Raw genomic sequence first — 21309 nt, 5'->3', positions numbered from 1 at the left:
GTGACCCAATATTTGCTCATAGCACCTGGCTGGCTCGTTCAGCTCCTCTAAAGATGGCTAACCCAGCACAGATCACACTTTCAAGCTGCTTTTATGGCTGTTAGAGAACAACTGATTCTAAAGGTTTGCAAGAACAGCTTGGAAGTGAATTTAGACAAGACACGGCCTTGCAACGGTGATGTTATTAACCATTGGAATGAGGCTTGTGGTGATTTCTTTAACATTGGAAATTTTAAAGCCAAAATAGGAAGATTCCATATGAGATACGCTCAACTGCAAAAGAGAATTAAATCCAGGAAGTCCTAGGGGTTGTGGTATACAGAAAGTTGAACAAAGTGATCATAATTGTGCCTTCTGGCTTTAAAAATAATTTATAATTATAGAAGCATTTGGCAGAGGAAAGGTCTCTTAATTAAAAGGTCTCCTAAAAATTACAAAAAAGAATTGGGCACCCCAGAAGCTTACACAGTGCAATTTCCTACCAAACTGAATAAAGTCAGTACTGTTATTTGTATAATAAAAAACATTTGATTTTCCTAAAATATTTTATTTGCAGGATGACATTTGTCCAGGTAGGAGGCAACAGCCAATCAAACAACAAGCCATACTCTATATGCAGAGAAGTCATGTTGTGTCCAAGATACAAACACTAAACAAGTATATGTAAAGAGTCCATACTTGCATAGTTTGGGCTGTAGATTTTTGTTCAAGACATCCCATACAAACAGATGTATAAAAGCAATGGTCTTTTGTTTAAAATGGTAATCAGTTTGAATACAACCTATTTCAAGTTAATTCAATTGCGATAAATGCAATAGAATCATGTTTCATGCCCCCAGCTAAAATAAGCAGTAAAATAGCTGCTCAATTAACAGTGTCTGACTAATTAAAAAGAAATTATTTTCTGTTTAACTTGCCATTCAGAAAATGCATCGTATACATCAAAGAGGATAAAGGATGATAGAGATTTCAGTTTCAAAGTCTTTGGTTACAGCAGAAAAGGACTGGAATGCAACACAGTGTCTTCCCAAAACATGATTGAGCTAGTCATTGTCATCTTTCACTGTCACACACATGCACTAAGTGCAATTCAATACTGCACTTATTGGGCGATATCTCCATGCAACCTCTTTATTTATAGTTATTATCATGTTTACTATAACAACTCTGCCTAGAAACCAGCCAAGAGCTAGGCCTCCTGTTGGGACACTGAACAGAATGATCGACAGACCCAAGCTCAGACAATAAACAATGTCATAGAAAAGACTGATGAACAGGAGTCACAGTGAGAGTGATCAAGAGGGCTGCAACAGCATTCTTTGAGTTCTACAGTATTTCGGGGTAGGGATTAGCTAAAGGGAAAGCTAATGTAAGGATGCAGGGGGAGCGTGGCCACTCCAGCTAAAAAAAAGTGTGAGAAAAAGGAGGTAGGGCAGGCAGAGGGCAAACAGGAGCCCAGAACATGTGGCCAGTCAACCACAGACAAGTCCTGAGCAGTAACCCTACCCTACTGCTAAATCTCACAAGAGTTCTGTTAGGAACAGAGTGGAAAAAAAGATTCATTTATTTCAAGTCTTCCATTTTATAGCATATTAAAAATGCATAAGATAGTTAAAATTATGAAAAGAGCACAAACCTCACTTAATCTTATTTCTTTGGCAAGATCCTTGATAAGTTGTGCTGGTTTGAAGTTTTCTGGTAGTTCATCTTCATGTTCTGCTAAAGCCTAAAAAAGAACAGAGCCAAGGTGTTTCTGTGCATGTTTTTTGCAAAAATACAAAAAGACTTACTAAGTGACACATCAGTATTTACCCTATGTGCTCAAATCAATACTGACTACATCAGTAGTCCAAATAAGGAAACAATATACTTTACCCCTCTTTTGGGTGTTTTGCTCCTCCCTCAGGACAACTACTTACACAAAGTCAATAACGTTTTTTCAGATATTATCATGTTTTTGCAACTGTAACATTACTCTGCTTATCCCCTTTTATGAGATTCTGTGAGAAATTTATTCTGTACATCTGCGAGGAGGGATTGTCTCAAGATAGAGTCTTCAATGAGTATAATAGGCACTAGCCATATCAGCAGAGGGGTTTGAGAGCTCTCCGGCAGGACTAGCAACATTTGCATTTGCATGCCACACTATAATATTTAAAGTTTAAGGTTATCCAACTGCCAACACAGCCTGACTTCCTTTGACTCAGTATTTAACAGCTGCTTAGCAGGTAGGAAAATAACAGGGTGACATGGAGAGAGCAGCTTCCAATATAGTTGTTTTTTCAGGACATAACAGTCCTATTGTGATAACTCTACTATAGGAAAACAGGGTACAGTTCTGAGTCCAGGCTCAAGCGCCACCTTTTTGCTGTAGGCAGCAGTCAAGTCCCTAACCACATTTAAATCTACGACAACCACCTAACTGGCCTAAACTGTGCACGTAACATTGTGAACTCAGCTGCTTATTTCTTCTTAAAACATTTGAAAAATCCTATAGCTACACAGCTCTTGTTGTATATTGGAATGCTTCAGCTATGCTGTGATGTGTCTGAAAATTCAGCAACTCAGCTTAGGGAAGGGAATAAGCAAATTGGCAAGCAAATTAATTTCATATGTGCAATTATGAAATGGTTGCGTCTGACACATCATTACTCAGCAGTCCACAAAAAGATGCTGATTGGTATTTTACCACACTATTGTAAGTTACGCTTATAACAGCAGCTTGGATCCACACAGAACATTTTTGATGCTATGTGGTATGACCTACATATAACCACCCTACTGCACATATTCTTCTCAGAATATACTTATAACCCACATCAATCGTTCATGAATCCTTTACAAGGGATCTAGAAATGGAAAAGTTATCCAAACAGTGAAATTTAAATCCATAAAATCCTTATATATTTGTTTAATAATTGCACTTTACACTACCTGCACTGACAGAAATGACAGCTGCTATGTATATATCTTTCTGATTACGATTCTTATCATTCTTCAGGAATCTGGACTTTTTAAAAAACACAAAATCCAAAGGGAGTAAAAATTTACAGTAGATGCACCTTTTTTCCCTGGTGATTTCTCCTCCTTCTCATCCTGGTTAAATGGGAATAGAATGTGTACAGCTTTCAGCTGACTGCAGGAAAAACTTGCATTTCAGAAATCTCTGCTGGTGGGAAGAGCCTCCCTGACAGGACCATTTTGTAAGAGCTGTTTGAAAAGCATTTTATCTTCAGCATGAATTTCACATTCGCTACAGCCCATCACATACCCTTCAGCTGACTACATTGACTCTTTTAGGGTAGAATGAAACACTATCAGAGTGGTCTCTATCTCAATGACTGACAAATCTAACAAATACAATGTTAAAGCAGAGTTTTTCCTACCTGCTTTTTAGTCCATGACCTGAAAGCACCATTGAGAATTTTTGCTCCTTGGAGTAAATGAGCAGGAGGCTGTTGCCCAGCTTTATGCAAACCTAAGTACAGGAAAAGACAGTGTATTCAAACATTGGGAGCTACAGTTGTTTTACATAAATTCTTTAATTTGAAGAAGATTAACTGTGCTCGTTGAAAGGTGATCACCACAAAGGAACCTCTGTTATAACTTGATGGTAATAATGTGAATATTTACTGTGTTATAAATCTAACTCAGCCTTTCTACACTGTGTTCCTGTAAGTTATGTCTACATTGGAAATCATACAAGTTCCTTTATTGCTCACGTATTCAAACTAGCTTCCATGTCCATACATCCCAAACTCAGGGAATAAAAAGGCACTGTCAATGGTTCTTTCCTTCTGCCTAAAAAAAGGCAAGTATCAATATGTGGGAACTATGGTTATACTGAGCAAACTGTTTCACTTCTCCTTTGTGAGTAAAAGCTTATCTAAACTTTTCTGCTTTTTAAGATTTTTCTTCAGAGTTGGTCATAAGGGGGCCCCCCTTCTAGGCTGCACTCAGAGGAGTCCATAACCTTACTTATTAATTAGGTGCATTTTACTTGTTATAAAATAACCTGGGAGGTTTCCCCATAAAAGTCCTGTAACAAGAAATAGAGAAAAAAAGCAAACCAAGCCTGCATCTTTAAAAAATATACACACGTGAACGCTTGGATCAGCTCTGAAAGGATCTGATTTAGAAGATCTTGAGTTTCACAGAGAACTTTGTTTTAATTCTTGGTACTCCTGCTGGCCATGTCACTGATGTTAATGTGAACCCATGTACATATGACTGGCCTATGTATTTCTACCAAAATCAGCAGAATTATGACTAAAGGAAATACTACTCAATATGCCTTGGGCTAACACATTGTATAGGACATTAGGTTAAAAATAGGGAACGAATCCAAACTGAACTTGCCCTACCAAGCCTAAATAGTTGGTCACATTATTTGTTTCTGAGGCAACTTAAATACATTTTATAACACAGATTAAACCTACACTTGACCATAGGTAAGAAGGACAGTTAAGGTCCTTACTAGAGTAAGATGGCATATATCCTATGATTCAGACAATAGTTTGACCAGACTGTCACGTCCTGTCACACCATAGCAGTATGGCAGACAGAGTGTATTTCAAGAAACACTTCTTAAACTTCCCAGCTACATTTCTCCTGGCTGATGTGTTAAAAGTAAAATTTTCGAACACTAACAATAATGATTTTGGCCTTTGTCCATCTTCTATGTGACATATCAGCAAAAATTAAAAGTAACCATTTTCATGTCCCCAGAGCTAAGCAAACAAGGCAGGCAAATAAATAAATAAAAATAAAGCCATTTTACCTTTGAATGTCTCTAGTAGATGCTTTCCCATATACCAACATGCAGTTTCAAAGTTTGGAAACTGGGTCAGGCTGACAATTTTCAACCGTCTTTCTACTTCATAAGCCCTGCAATACAAAGCAAAATAAACTTAGCAGGTCACAAGCACTTTGCACAGTGAAAAGCACTGATCATAAATACCTTAGAGGCTCGTTTTGCAGTGCTTCACTTCTTTGTGCTGCTTACCAAGTATTCTGGCATCAGACCAAAAGTGTAACATAAAACAACACTAGTAAGGAACTGTAAGATACAGATGTAAGATAGTTTTATTGCACTCTTTGTCCAGCAACAGTAAAGAACTACTTCAACTGCTTACACTGGGCAAAGAGGACAGCTGAGCAGATGAAGACTTATTTAGGTGAATAGCATGTTCTAAGATAGATAGATGTCCTGACAGTTTTTAACTGCTCTTCCTTTGGGATTTGGCCACATCAAGCCAAACACTCACATGTCCTTCCAGTTTGCAGTAAGTGTAAGCGCTGCCTCAGAATACTTCAGCATGGCAGGATGCAGCCAAAGGGGAAAAACATGGGTACATTTTCCAAAAGTGCCCAATAGGGCTACACCAAAAACATGACTGCAAATGTCAGCTAATTATTAGGCAAGAGGATGGTCAATTTATTAAAAATTGAACCTCAACCTAACTTTAAGTTTTGGAGACAGATTACCTCATCTGCATTTCAACACTTAGACTATGTAGAAAATGTCCTGCGAAAGCTAGGCAGTCTACAGGCGTTAGAGTTGCATAAATCCAACCTAAAACAGAAAGAGAAGAGTCTTGAGAATAAAAATTGGAATTATAATAACAAAATTTTTTTCACAACAAGATGTTCGCATCTCAGTTAGTAACTTCCTAGATACCACCAGGCTCCTCAGTCCAATTCATCACTAGCACTGCATACACTTAAAACAAGGTTGCATTTGTCCCCTTGTTTATTCTGCACAATAAAGACATAGTCCAGAAAGGTGCTAAGTACCTTTATCTCCCAGTTTCAGGACTACCTTCAAGTGTGGCAAGATCAAATAGACAGAAAGTTAAGGTGACATATTGCTCACAATGCCGTTGATTTCTTGTAAAAGGCCACAGCAACAGCACTAATATAATGGTAGCTGCCTTCACATCATTATAAAGATCTGTGACACCTCTTGACACTGACTTTACTGTAATGCTAGGAACAAGTGTTTTCCAAATATTTACTTTCATAAGAAAAATCTACTTAAATTGGTGAATATCTGTAAATTGTTCAGTGTTTATTCCACCATCTGCTTCACATATGGTCATCAGAGAAACACCCACTTTCCACTTTTTATGGTCAAAGCAATATTCAGATGTGTAATTGTTCTGTGTAAGAATACAGTCACACAGCAAAACGGCGCTACTACAGGCTTCCTCTAATATACCACTGCTGTTAATAATTATTTGTGCTTCCTGGAAGCCTCAACTCAGATTAAGAATCCAGCAGGCAGTGTATTGTTTAAAGGCACATAGAGGGAGGAAACATCCCTGTCTCAAAGAGACTTCAGTTTAAATAAATGAAGGGGAGTGATGGAAATAGAAATGCAAATGAGGAAATAATTGACTAAGATCACAGTAAGGTGAGGGACAAGAGGCATGAGAAGAACTCAGTTCACCTAAAACTCTGCTTTCTAATAATGAACTCCCTATCTGCATGAAGTTCCTCCCAGGAGCTGAGAAAAACAAAATCCATCCTCTCTAAGCTTCAGTGACAGTTTGAATCTATCAAGTAACACAAATGAGTCTGCGACAGCCATGTCTTCAGCCTTATGTGAAACAACAATGCACATTCAGGTGGGCACCTATAGTACCTTAGTGTCATAGAAAATCAATGACTGTGAAAGGATTTTGTGGGGGTCACAGCAAGGAAGCAATTCAACATGAGCTTTCTGTTGGATGCTGTGGCAAAAAGTACCATTGTCATGCTTGGACATATAAAGACTGAACTTGTGAGTTACTTCAACCCAGCTAGATGTAGAGTGGAACACTCTATTAATTGTATTTTTTAAAGGCTGACGAATTATTGAGAGAAAACAGAAAAAAGTTTTGAATTTTTCTTAAGCATATGAAATGAAACTTCCACTGAGAATTAGACTTTGTCAGAGAAAGAGCACGTGGTCAAATCATATTCTTTCAGTAGCTTAGAGATGCCATTTCAGTATTTCTGAAACAAACAAAAACCTCACCTTTAACAGCCTACTCACCTGATGGAATGAAGAGTGTCTGTCCTTGTTTAACTGTGCATTTGTAACATTTATCTACTTGGTCTGCAAAAAACATTTCACTGTGGTTTGCTGCCGATTGCCAGCGTTCATAAAGAGAAATATTTGCAGAGGCTGGTTTGATAAGATAAAATATTTTTTCTCCCTGAATTAGAAGAGATGCAATTAGCAACAAGCAGCCAAATCAAGCAACACTGCACTGGCACAGATAAACATACAAACACAAAAAATATCCACACATATATCAGTAAATGTAGAGCATTACATATTTTAACGTTATTTGAATAAAATTTGCTAGTGAGTTTTGTATAAAACTATGGAAATAGTTAATTTACTAGCTGATCACGCTTGCTTAGATTTGTGGGACAGATGTCTACAGTGTTAAATTTCATTACCCTGCAATTGCAGGGCTTAACATCTGCCAGGCCTTAAAAAGGTGTGTGTGTGTGTGGAAGGCACTGAAGAAATACTAATATTCTAATATAGTGACAATCCACAGACAACTTCACATGCCAAGATGCTTCTTTGCTCAGCAGAAACTAGCACAACTGAGCCTGTACCCACAACCTACAACCTATACCTACAACACTTGAAGCTCTACATATTTCTCCTGGCTACAATTGGATCTTGAGGGAAAATACTGAGAAGAGATCTGAATCCCTGAGAGAATTTTAGGAAGGTCTTAGGATATAAACTTTAGTAAATTACTAGATATACTGCAAAAGCATGAATCCTCACCTTCAGCACATGGTACCATGCAGATGCTCCTCCAGAATCTATGTGGAAATCTGTATAGCTGTCCTTCACACAGATCAGACAGTACTTGGTAACTTTTGGTTTAGCCAGAAGCGCATCATCAGGCCAATAGTTTTCCACCCACGATAACTTCTTAACTATATCTGGAGGTTCTACAAAACTGGACATCCTTTACAGAGAGAATTAAAAACAAATATGCAGCTTTTTTAAAAAAGAATGCAATAAGCTTGACACAATGAAAAATGGAGTCAGATTCTAATATCCATATGGCAATCTTAAGTAACTCCATAAGCATCAGTGGAATTGCTCTTCACTTAGACTGCACCAATACAGAAAAATTGTGAAAATTTTTCACATAGAAATGAAACTTTTTGTTAAGGATGATGATTTGGCAATCATCCATTAATTTACCTCAGTAGCAATATTTACGACAAAATATTTGCTGTTTGTATTTTTCCACTTCCTATCTAGTGCTATGTGGGCTCAGTCACCAATAGTACTGTACTACAGCTGCTTTTCCAAGCACCTTCAGAAGAACAATTGAAACGTGTGCATTCTTATAAAAATGGTTTGTTAAAAATTTGCACATTAACCTGCAACCTTAGTATTTAAGACTTAAAAACTAAATAAGTCTTATCTGATGCTGACAATCACAGTCATCTTTTTTTAGACTGATTACATTCCATGAGAAACTCTTAAGGAAAAAAGAGTGTAATTTGGGTTGACCATTTCAATATATTCAAATCACAGCTAAGACAACGTACTGGCATGATAAAAAGATAATAAAAGTGTTTCATCTCAAAATGAATAAATTTTATATTTAACTAGTCTGAAATTTGGACTAATACTTGCAGGGAGTGAAGGTTTACTGCTAGAAACTTTAAAAACTGATTTCAGTGAGAGCATCTCCACATCAGTGTACGATTAAATGCTCCCACGTGTCATTCATGCTCACTGTCAAATACTGATAACAATAGATCCATTTAAAAAGACAAGGAAAGATGAAGCAATGCACTCAATTAAAATGTCACTGTCTATGTTAAGAAAGAAAATATTTGCTAGTTAATGTCTAAATCAGCAGCATATGAGTGACAGCTCCAGCAGTCCTTAAGAACAAAAGACCTCCCATTATTCTGCAATAACAGCAGAAAGCTAAAAATTCTCTACTGAAAATACTGGTAATCTTTGAAGTCAGTAATTACTATAGAAGCTTCCTGTGGAAATGGTTGTAAACTACTAAAACACTAACTAAAATGCTAAAGGTTATGGCCTTAAAAAGAAATGAGCATGTTGTTATCCATCAGCCTTCTTTTTTAGACTAACTTAAGCCTAATGTCTTCTTGCTAAAGTAGAATGCTCCCCAAAACAACCATTCTTCATTTTTATACAGACACACATCATTTTTTGTGTAGTGTTTGTATTAAGGAACTTTATCCTGTAATACGTTTCCCTTCTAGAAGTACTAGTTATCCAGAAAGCCTACAAGAATTTTAAAAAGGATTCACATAGTTGCATGAAGTTCAGTACATTAAAGATGCATCTGCTCAGTTCAAGTGATAAATACAGATATATTTAAAGCATATTGCCAAAAGCAATCATTTTTATTCTCAGGTATTTTCAGTAGCTAATTGTCTTAAGCGAAGAATCCAATATAAAACATGAGGAAAATCTTCATGTATCCTATCACGGAGGATAGATTAAAATCCACACGGAAACTAGCTCATTGCATAACTGAGGCACCTTAGCTTCAAATTCAGAACTAATATGGATAGGAGTTTATACACACACAAACACAACAGCTTTCTGTTGTGCTATTACCATCACTCTAATTCTGAACTGTTGCCATACAGATTACAAATTAACTTATAAAACCACTTAAATTAAAATTTTTACAGATAGTATAGGATTAGAAATTATAATTACTCCAAATTTACTCTCATTAAACTGTCATTCAGTGACATTAGCCACACCTAGAGCCATACCTCATCTACTTACATGATCTCCATAACATTAAATGCAAATGGATTTCAATAAGCAATATATGATGCAATCGAAATCACCATTAGTTATTACCAGTGTGATATAAATAGCATGATCACTGATGTACAACGCATTTAAATAAGAGAATGCTCTGAGGAGATTACTATATTAAAAGATCAGCTGGGGAAGGGCTTTTGGTGCTTTACATCCATCAAAATTCCCATTTCATCCCATCACTAAAACATAAGGCCTCCTATATTCATGCTTTCCTATAAACTTATATACAGTTCTATGATACCTCTGCGGTCATCCTGGTCCTTTTTCTTTGGTCTTATTAGTATTTGCCTTGTTGCACATAAATATCTAAAATTATACTAGAAACATCCTATGTTATCATTCACTATCAGGGCAGAGAGTTGATCTACTGCACTATCTAGCTGTCTCTCTTTAGCATATAGTTGTATTGAAGTAACTATACCTTTACTGCTAGAGTTAATGTAAACCTGAGAGAACACCAGTGGAGAAGGAAGATGGTGTTCAAACTCCATCAGTCAAACCTGGTGAAGTATCCAGGCCATCGCGCAATGCAGCAAGTTGGACCATCTTACCTAGTGTCTGAGAACTCCAGGTTAGTCACATTGAGGACCCTTTTCCTGTTTGTACTGTAGTAGTAATCAACAAATTCCTTTAGTTTCATCTTGCAATCTTTCTGTTTGGTGACATCAGTGACATCAACACTTCTCTCTGGTCCTAAAAATAAATTCAATGAAAAAGAGATAAAAGGGCAGCCTTATTTGGCCCATTTTATATAGTATGGCTAAGTTAACATTTTAACAAACACATCAGTATTTTTATTTTCTGACTCTGTGTGTGTGCGTGTATACGTACACAGGTGTATAGATAATATCTACATATCACTTCTATATTTATGCCCCAGGACATCTATTTCTATAGTTTTTATATCAAAAGGATTGATGATACTTTGAATCTATTAATTTCATTACAGATTTGTTTGGTGACAATTATATACAAATACTTAGATATCCACAAAGTGAGCCCTACCCCTACTATGCTGTAAAATTCCCATGATTCTAGACAGAGTGCAATACTGTACAGTATATCTTGTCAAAATGATTTTTCAAAAATATCAATTTCATTATGCTCTGTTAAAGATTTTATTTATGAAATCATGGAAAGTTTGACCTTTTCTTATTTTACTTAAAATTACAACTATCCAAAATCCATCCACTCTGTATTTGAATACAGAGAATAAGCTGCTAGTACTTACACATTTCCTCTGACAGCTTGTCAACAGCAGCTTGGATACAAATGTCCAGAGTTAATACCAATGGTATTAGTCAATTAGATCAGTGGAATTTTATCTAGGGCATACCAGAGAAGCCATGGAGAAAGTTAGAGCCTGATGAAGAGTGCCTGTATCTAAGCACATTCTCTTACCCCTTCTGCAAGAAAAGCATACCTCCAGGCTTTTCTCTCCTCAATTTTAATTGGCCTTACTTTTTCTCTTCCAGTGTTTCATTCATAGCCTTCTCACATTAGGAGAGATAGGAAATCCATTTTTTTTTTCAAAATATTATGCCAGCACAGTAATGATGTATTTGGCAATCTTATTCGGCTGTTTTGTCCTCTGTTACTTACTTGAGATTCTAAAAGACATTCTAGGACCAATGTAATAAACTACAAAACAGTGAAACAAATTCTTGCTTGGGAAATTTTGTTCAAGCCAGCCAGCTTGACACGGAGGTTACACCAGAGCATATTTGTTCCATTCCCTTTAAAATCTGGTGCCAGCTTTAGAATTAAATAACCAGTGTCCTTCCCTTTCACTTTTCACTAACTTTTGTTGTGAGAGTGGATTATTTCAGCTAGAAGCTGAAAAAAAAGCCTAGGTCAAATAAGAAAATCTGCTACATGTAGCAGATGGGCAAGGAAAATATGTTTCCTATAAAGGTAATGGGAGAGAGAGAACAATAAAATCAGGGGTCTTGAATTCTGTTATTCATAGTTACCTCACTGCACACAATCACTGCAAAAAAGAACAGAGACGGTCAAGAACACCAGCAGCTGCTGATAGCCCCCATCAGTTTGGGGAAATGGTCAATGATCTGGTAAGTACAGTATAGAAGGAAGGAAGGGTTAACAGACTTTACAAGGAGATAAAAGGGAGTCATGAAAAACAGACAGATACTCAGATATTTTAGAGGGGGTATCATAGCCCAAAAGGATAGTATGTTGCCAGAAGACGGGAAGGAGACAGAATCTGACAAAGTGACACAGAAGAGGAGTGAGAAAGAACAACAGACAAGATCACATACAAGGCAAGTGATTTCATAGCAGTTACATGGCTTCTGGTCAACGTCTTTCAGGGTGGGATAACATGAAGACCAGAGAAAAGATGTGATGCTATGCCCTGCCCAGGTTACAGACAGGAGCGTGTCACAAAATGAATCAAAATGTCCACTAGCAATGGAAAAAGCCTTCTTCTATGGACTGACACCAAAAGTTAAAATGATCTGCCTTTGCAGAGTGGGAATCTCAGTCTAACAATTCCATCAACACAAAACAAGATGGCAGTAATCAATTAAGGTCTGGCCTGAAGAAACAATTTTTGGATACTACATTGATTGTTTCTTTTCATAGAGTACTCCGGAGTACAATGCAGCCTGGCTCAGCCTCATGGTAAGATACGCAAGTTAGTACAAGAGTGAGTTAATTGCTAATTACAATTTACCACTACATAATGAAGCTTGACATCTTCATAGCTCAAGGGGTGATGGCAATATTTTACAATAATATAGTGTCCTTCCTAACTTGGCCATACACATACACTGCACTGCTCTCATCTCATGAATGCTCTCTGCAAATTCTCATGAATAAAGTGCCACCAGTTCCGAGCTAGCAAGTAACAGCCAGCCAGGGCAAACATCCTAGTTTCACAGAAAATGTCCTAATATAACTAGGCTCAGATATCTGACAACTTTCACTTGATAATCTGCAAAAAACATAAGCAAAACATAAGCGGTGAAACATGAGCACACCCAAGCAGCAGCATCTCACAATCACTTTGCAGAAGTGGATTTTCCTGCAGCAAGTGCAGGGCAGTTCAAACTGGGCTGGAGGACAGGAGCAAAACTCCCAATGGGACTGCTTGTGCAAGAGCACCTTTATGCTGGCAAGCACCTGCTGGCGATTCCAGAGCACACTGCCTTTCACTCCCTCTCCTCTCAGGGCCATAGCTCACTAGGACCACACTAGCTGCAGGAAAAAAAACTAACCCTAGGATTATTCTAACTTGCACCAAATGCCAAACTAGTCCTCAGCTGACTTGGGGAAATAAGGAATACGTACAGGGTGTGCAGTTCCCTATCTCTGCTTCTTCAAGGGTACACATACGGGCTACAGGTCTATACAGGACAGGTGAAGTTTTGGGCTGTCATCTCCATCTTTCTAAAGCCTTCAAATACACAAAGTCTGAAATATTTTTGTTGTTTAACATCCAGCTGTCATCCTGCTCTGCAGCTGGCCTGCACTAGCATGCCACTGTGTGCTTGCCAAGCAAGTTCTCCAAATCCGATCTTCCCTGGGAGCATTAGAAGATGAAAAATAAGAGCTGTCCCAGCCTGGAGTTTAAGTAAGCGAGTAGCTGAAAGGGTTCTTCTCCCAAGAACTTGTCAAGAGCCTGATTTAAATAAGTACCAACAGGAACAAACACTGAATTGCTCCTGATTTGTCTTCCTTTTATATAGGGGGAACTAAACAGATTTTTACACAAAGGACAGTCCCAAGATCCCTCTCATTCCTCTCCTTCATCCCTTTCTCCTTTATTCCTTCATTTGTAATATGACCGTGAACTAGCTCAAGGAGTTGGCTGGGAAGGCCCACCTGGCCCTAGAAATGAGTTGAGAGCTATTCCAGGGAGGGGTGCAGTTTTCACAACATAGGGACAAGTTTAAAAGCAGCAACTGAGCGCTAAACAATACAAGGCCACTTGCTTGCCAGATACGCACCAACATAGTTTTCAACATCGCTGACGTAGAAGGTGGGTGCAGGTACAGACAAACCCAGGCCATCTTTCTTTGGAACGAGGATGGGTTCTGTGAAGCCATTTTCTTCCAAATACTCTGTTGTTAGCTGGCTGCCTGGCACTTTCGCTACTATATCTTCAGCACTAAAAAAGTAAACACAGTTTCAATGGCAAGGTATTTCCATGCCCTGTTGGCATCTTCTGCATTTCACTACTGAAAGCTAAAAATATTATGAATAAGCAAGCATAAGCTGATGTCAGCCAGAGGTCACTACTTGCTGTTGCTGTATGTTTTGTTCAGTGGGTCCCTCAGCTTTTTTGAAACATCTAGAATGTGCTTAGACCTCTACTCTGCTATTTGAATGTTAAAATCTCTAAATATTAAAGAGAAGCCCCAAACTTTCTGTAGTGCAAATGGATTCTAGACAGCTTATTCTTACCTTCTTTATACATGCCAGCTATGCTATGATTTTTGCATGTTGCTATCAGTGGCTGTACTGAAGTAAGTACTAAATACACATGAACTCTGTACTGACTTGTTTAACATTTGATTTCACATATATCCCTTAACATCCCTTTAACATCCCTTCCTGTTTAACATCTAATTTCATATTCACAGAAATTATATACATCTATTCAAAGTTTACCAAAAGTATTTTACAAATAGCAGTTTTCAGATACACAGAAATATAATGCCAGCAACTGTAGACAAAGACATCTTTTGGTCACTAAATGTACAAATTCATAATAGTAACAATTTTTTAACATTTCTTTTGATACCTCTCAAATAAATAAATTTCTACTAACTTGAATAAGCACTGCATATGCAAAGCACCTCTAAGAATAAGTCAAAATCTTGGTCTTTGAATAGGAAAACAATAGAAACAAAACTAAATCTTTAAGTCTTTGCAAATTCACTCACCAGAGCTAAAAATCAGTAGTCTCTAATGTTACTAGGCCACGTGGTGTTTTATGCTTTTACTCAGACCTGCTCAGATCAGGTATCAAACAATGTTTAGGCAGCATTCTGTGCTCTTTTTAAACAGGTTTGAGCAACTACACAGGAGAGAAAGCTATGGAGAATCAGATCTTGTTATGCTAGATGGCTAACTGCATTCTTATGAACTATGCTAAGGATCACAGTTAATTGCTAAACTTCAGTTATTTGCAAAGTAGGTGTAAAAATCTAAAAGTCATAAAACAATTTATTACCAGGTATGTTAAGTACACTAAAATCTTCTGGAATCAATTCAGTCAACTCAAATGCGCCAACTACTGGAAACTTCTAAAACAACAATTTATGGTGGAAGACCATTTTCTTCAAGTATAAGAATCTGTCAAGTTATCAGTGATCAATGTCAAAGAAATCAGTGTTAAATATTACAATTTAAATATGGCAATATTAAAAATGTTACATAATCTCAAATAAATTGTTTGGCAAATACTCTGCAAATCCCTTTCAGGTATCTGACAGGGCTTCAAAGTGACTAATAAAAGAGCACTTTTATCAAATGAGCAAGTTCATCAAATGATCAGTTATTTACAGCAGCAATTATCAACAGAAGTTCAAATCAAATTTCTAGAATTTTTTTAAGAGTAAAATGTTTAAAATTCAAAGTGAAAAATAACTGTACTCTAAATGATTACCAGTCCTAAAAGTGCTTCAGAAGTTGTTTGTTGCTTCTCCCTCTTTGAAGCAACTTTGCTAGCCAAGAAAATATTTGGACTCTATGGAAATATTTTAGACCTTCAGTGTCATGTGTGGAGAGACCTCTCCACTCCTCTTGCCTGGCACACAGGCAGCCTCCAGCATGGGGGCACAGGGGCGTCACAGCCTTGCTGGAGAGGGAAAATATCGAATGTCGACCCCCAAAAGCATCATTTCCAGGAACCTTTAAGACTAATACGTGACTGCCCTCTTCTGCGTTAGCTCTGAATTACAGTTGTTTTCGCATGGTTACCAAAACTAGCTTGCATGGGGGCTGCCAGCAGGGTAGTGGTGGCAGGATGTGGACCAGCACAAACCAGCCACTCCAGCACCTACCTAGCTTCCCAGAGTGCTTGGCAGCCTGCTCCATGCTGCTGTGCTGCAGTGTGGGCATACATAAGCAAGGTGGTTCAAGGCAACCACAAAATTATCTGTGCAGATTGTTGGCAAAGCTGAGCAAAGACATGCAGAGAGTCAGACAGGTGGACAGCAGCATGAAACACTGAGAATTGTGGGGTATACCACTGATCCAGGGTTCATGGTGCTGATACTGGTGCCTGGCAGGTTATGTTCTGAGCCACAGCAAGAATTTTAATGTTATTTATTTATGTAAGCACCAGTATTGTATACCAACAGTGTACAGACAATAAGGCTGGAAATTCTGAAAAACAAATAGTAACATACAGGGAAAATCTCAGAAGAAGGTGGCATTCTGGAAAATTAAGTCTTTGCCACGTGTAGGGCTTGACACTTCTTTACTGCCCCGTAGTCTGCATATTAGTTCATGGAAGGTTTCCTGCCCTAGAGAACTAGGATACCTCTTGACAAAGTAGATAGTAATTAACTGAAGCTAAACTCCTCTTAAACTCTGGGCAATCTTGTGAACTGATAAAGAAGAGAAGGGGAACATTTAACTTGGAAACAAGGAGCACAGATTAGAGCTACATATTATGACAGAGGAGAGCATAAGATTGAATGAATCAAATTCATCTGTCTGATAGAAAGCTCTAGAGCACATTCACAAATTTCAGTTACTTCTTCAATAAAATAGCATCTGACAGGTTGAGATATGTCTAACATGTCTGGCACTGATCTTTCTTTGAATAAGCACAGGAAATGCAGCTAAGGTAGCAAAAGGCAGGGGATCAAGTAGCAACTAATAGGAAGCTGCACTTAACAAAAGCATTGACTGCTTTATTTTATCCCTTTTGTAAATCCTACTTTTGTCATTCTTCCTGTTACATCTTCCTCTGCTATCCTGGGGAATATATTACATTCAGTCTAGCCTTTCCATGAATTCTCAATTTGTGCAAATATTGATTTACCACTAAACCTCTGCACTTACTCTCCAGTGCCAATCTCACATACTTGTTCAAGTCTGATTTCCTTCTGGATGTGCCACAGAAATATACACATAGCAGTAAAGAGAGATCAGTATCACAGCATCTAGTAATGATCATGCCAAAATGGCAAGTCTGACACCGACACTGAAGCATTTGAAAAAAACAATTTAATTTTATTACTATTACTACTAACAATATTACTACTCTAATGCTACTTTGGCATTTGGAATTCCCGAATTGAATTAGATGTTAAACAATGTCACATATTCTACTGAACTCCATTGGAAAAAATGTCTCTTGTCACTCTTTTCCCCAGATACCTCACTGAGTGTTAAATAGGTGCCAAACGTTTTCACCCACCATTTACTAATCTCTGCTACTTCCTCTACATCCTATCTGTTCTCTGTAGAGATGTTCAACGTTGAAAATATTAAGACTTAAATACAAAGTGAGGAGGTAATGGTAAGTTCTGGAAAGTTTCAAAAAGACTAGCTTTAAAAACGTTATTTTAATTGTTTTCCAGTTGTTCTGTTTACTTGTTTGTTCACATACCAAACATAGGGCATCAAAAATTCCCCAAGATCTGGGTAAATATTTAAAAATCAAGGATAAAATTTGATGGATTTAAGTGATTTAAGGTATGTGACACAGGACTTTGATGAAAATACGTTTATAAAGCAGACATCTTACAAATTACCTTTACTTCTTTTCTCTTTTGCTCTTCTCTTTGATCTGAGTAAAAATTTACTATTGTGTTCTGTGAATCAGTAATGAGGTTTCTATCTTTAAAGCAAGACCCCTTTTTTCAGGTTCATCAGATTCTGATTGCTGAGTGTTGGGTTTTAGTCTGTGAATATCTGCAGGTTTCATTTATTATCTCTTAAAAGAGAAAAATTCTCAAAAGGACTTTGTTTTACTAATGCCATAATGTAGAGGCCTGAGGTCTGACTATTGCAAGGAATCCTTTCCACACCACACCATTCTTTCTCAGAAGCTTCATTCTGGCAGCAGGGATTTTCTTACGTGTATATAAGTGGCAAATAACCAAAATACAGGTCCATACTTCTCAAAATTTGGGAGTGACTCAGAGATACTGAATGTGAGTGCAGATCTTCTAATTATGTGCAAACCTCCCAGACATGCAAGCAGAGTACATACACTGAGTGAATATCAGATTCCCCCCCCCCCCTTTTTTTTTTATATTAGAAAGGAGGAGAAATCCCATGAAGTCTTGCATATCTTTTACTAAGGTGCTGAAAGCATTAATTGGGAACACATCACTGGAATGATTGGGGAAGTGAAGACATTTGCTAAAAAACAGAAGAACTTCAATCTTTTCTGAAAGAAATTTGTCAGTTTAAATGTGAACATTTAAAATTAAATTACATTGCTGGTTTGGACTTTATGCAAAAGCTCAGGTTTTTGGATTCAGAAGCCCTCAGAACCTGCAGTTTAAGAGGCCATTCCAGAATACCTGAAATCATTCTGTCTAGACCTTAATTCCTTTTTATGAAATTAGCTTTACAACCTGCACAGTTGCTCTGTATACAAAAAAAGAAAGGAGAGGGGGAAAAAAAAAAGAAGAAGAGAGAGGGGAAAAAAAAGAGAAGAGAGTGAGAAAAAAAAATGAGAGAGGAAAAAAACAAAAAAGTCTAATCCAAAAATTAAACAGGTCCAAAGGCTGTAGCCAATCAAATAAAAAGACTGGGTCCTAAGTTAAGCGAAATACATCTGTAAGTGCTGCAAACACTCTGCAGAGGTATTTTCAGCCTTCTCCTTAAACAGCCTAGGACCAAAATCTGAAATTAAAAGTGAAATTAAATTCTCCATAAAATAAAGTTTTGTGTTTACCAAGTACAAGTTTCAAGGATTTTTTAAAAATAATTAGTCATCAATAATTAAGGATTTATTTGGCTTAGACCTATGTTAAAGATCCAGAGGAAAATCACTCCTCTTAGAAATGGCTGTGAAGCAGCCTAATAAAGCGTGGAAGATGTCACCCAACAATCACCACTATTCATTACTCCAAATAAGAGGGCCTTTGTCCCTGTGGTAACTGAGGATGTCACTGTTCTGTTCAAGATGGAGACAGACTTCAGAAATACCTCTGGAATTTTTGAGAAATGGGTAATTCTTTGCCATAATTTGATAGTTTCTTATTCAATCGTACGCTGTAGGGGCCAAACATGGTCTTATTCTTGTGTTCATAATATTCGCTTTTACTGAAGTCCATGGTAATCAGGCTCAATCAACAGCAGACTTTTAATATGGTTGCACAAATATGAAAAAAGGAAAGAGCTCGAGACATTAGCAATGAAACAGTGTTCTCTTAAACTCCATCTCCCTGTACTGTAGAATGCTTTCAGCAAAGATCACGATCAGCTTCCTATGAAATCAGTCACATGCTTTACAATAACAGCACTGTTTACTTATGCAGCTGAAAAACCTACCTTGGAAAAGTACGACTTCGAAGTTCCTTTATAAAGACTTGACTCCCGTTCTGTACAGGCTTGACCTCTGTCGTCTGCCCGGTATCATGTTTATGCCAATTTCTTTTCTTTTTCACTGTAAAAGAATGAATTGGACAGCACCATGTGCTAAGTAGAAGATAATTATTAAGACATCTGATGGAAGGACAGATCTCCATGGCACTTTGTATGTGAGCAGAGAAGAGGGAACCCACACTATGCTACATTGCAAATTTTAACATTGCTCTTGATTCTCCATTAGACAACTATACTGTAGCCTGAAGATCTATTATATGTGTTCGTTTTGTAACATGAGGGCAACCAAATGGATAACTACTGAGCTGCACAGCTTCCACAGGTTCCATGCAAACACAGGCTCTGGACATTTCGCACTTGCCAGACTACACACTTAGTCTTTATCATAAAACCTAGAAAGCTACTTTTCTGCTTTTTCAACATGTACTATAGATCTTTATGAACATATTTATCCTGAATTTCCTTAATCTAAAGGTCTGTTCAAAAGTAAGTAGCAGATTTAACATTAATTTTGATGGGCTTTGAATTATAACCAGAATACAACACCCGTGTGTGTGTGTGCGTGCAAGAACAGTGTAAACACAATTTTTAGAACTCCTTATATTCCTAGGTTTTGCTACACAAGCCTAGCTTAAGCCTTAAGTTGACAGGACCAAGAATAAAGTCCCTAAACAATGTTCCCTGTGGGTGACAGACACATAGGCAAGTTCATCATGAAAAAAGAGTCAGCTGGAATAAGCACAAACAAGTAAGTCAAATGTCAGTGTAGCTCTGCCTTGCCTTTTTGACAGCCTAATAACACAGAACAAGAAAAAATGTTCAGCTTTTTATTTTAGTTAGCTTTATCTCTCTCAGTTGTTCCCACTATCATATTCTGTTTGGACACGTTCCTTTTTTTTTTAGTAAGTTTTTTTTTTGTCCTATGTGTATATTCATATTATTTTAGATATAACATAGCAGAATCTTAATATGTCACAACTTCCTTTTATTTTTATTTTTTTTACCTTTCTTTTATATTGTGAAACTCAAAATTTTACTCCACAGTCAAGATGTCTTATGCTCTTCTTACTGCTCAAAGCAATTGAGGAAGGAACTACACTCTTCAGTAACCAAGTATGGACAGCATCCTTTCCCCAGTCTTTGCAATGCACGCACACGCACACACACACACACACCAAATGCTTTTTTATTAAGAAATGAATGTGGAGGCCACAGCTATAACACATACGGTCTGGAAAATGTTAACTTTGTTTTCTTGACCACAACCCTGGAATCATTTAAGTAAAGACATCTACTAACGAATCCATCCCAGGTTTTGCACAAAGCATGTTGGTTTTATTAGTTCCATGCAGCTCTCCAGCCTAGCTGGATATATTCATTAAAGCTGCTAGTTCTTTACCTTAATGACTCTCAGGCTTAGCGTATTAATTCAATGCTCCTGGTAACAAAGGAAACAAGCCCTACACGAGTACCAAATCTTCCCCCTTTCCTTTCCAGTGACTGCCTCCTCCCCCCTCAACAGATCTGCTCTAGCACTGGGATTCTTAGCATAGGTCCCAGTGAAACAGGTGTGTTGCTTGCCATAGCAGAAAGTGAAAGAGTTCACCATATAAGCACATTCTTTTATTGTACTTAAGATAGCACGGCAGATCAAGAAAAAAAAAAAAAAAAAGCAGCAAATCAGTGTGTTTAAGAAATTCACTGCAACTCTTCAAAAAGCACAAGGAATTATTTCCTTAGGTACCAAGGGCTGGTAGGCATCCACCTCTCTCAGAGAGGCAACAGATACACATCTGCCTCTGGAACTACCCCCAGAAGGAGCAATCTCATGGATTGCAGCAATGGTTTGCTGTACTCCATTACACTACACCAAACAATCAGCAGCTGGCCCATTTCAGCCGTTCTCTTTGTGTTTC

At 37.6% G+C, this 21309-nt stretch overlaps 1 protein-coding gene across 5 annotated transcripts in view; it reads right to left on the bottom strand.

Annotated features, from left to right (window-relative positions):
* The window catches only part of PHF2 (PHD finger protein 2), a 101912-nt gene that overhangs the window by 24931 nt on the left and 55672 nt on the right, over positions 1 to 21309 (bottom strand). For all 5 annotated transcript variants that reach the window (XM_062585629.1, XM_062585632.1, XM_062585630.1 and 2 more), the window contains 9 exons: positions 19340 to 19454; positions 13822 to 13982; positions 10402 to 10543; positions 7796 to 7982; positions 7040 to 7202; positions 5488 to 5575; positions 4781 to 4887; positions 3387 to 3478; positions 1637 to 1726 (listed from right to left, as the gene is read on the bottom strand). In XM_062585629.1, coding sequence (XP_062441613.1) covers positions 1637 to 1726; positions 3387 to 3478; positions 4781 to 4887; positions 5488 to 5575; positions 7040 to 7202; positions 7796 to 7982; positions 10402 to 10543; positions 13822 to 13982; positions 19340 to 19454 — 1145 coding nt within the window. The remainder of the gene's footprint in view (positions 1 to 1636; positions 1727 to 3386; positions 3479 to 4780; positions 4888 to 5487; positions 5576 to 7039; positions 7203 to 7795; positions 7983 to 10401; positions 10544 to 13821; positions 13983 to 19339; positions 19455 to 21309) is intronic.

This window comes from Rhea pennata, chromosome 12 (genome assembly GCF_028389875.1).
Source record: "Rhea pennata isolate bPtePen1 chromosome 12, bPtePen1.pri, whole genome shotgun sequence".
Lineage (NCBI taxonomy): Eukaryota > Metazoa > Chordata > Aves > Rheiformes > Rheidae > Rhea > Rhea pennata.
Note: the sequence above shows the minus strand (reverse complement) of the source record. Positions and strands in the feature narration are given on the sequence as shown.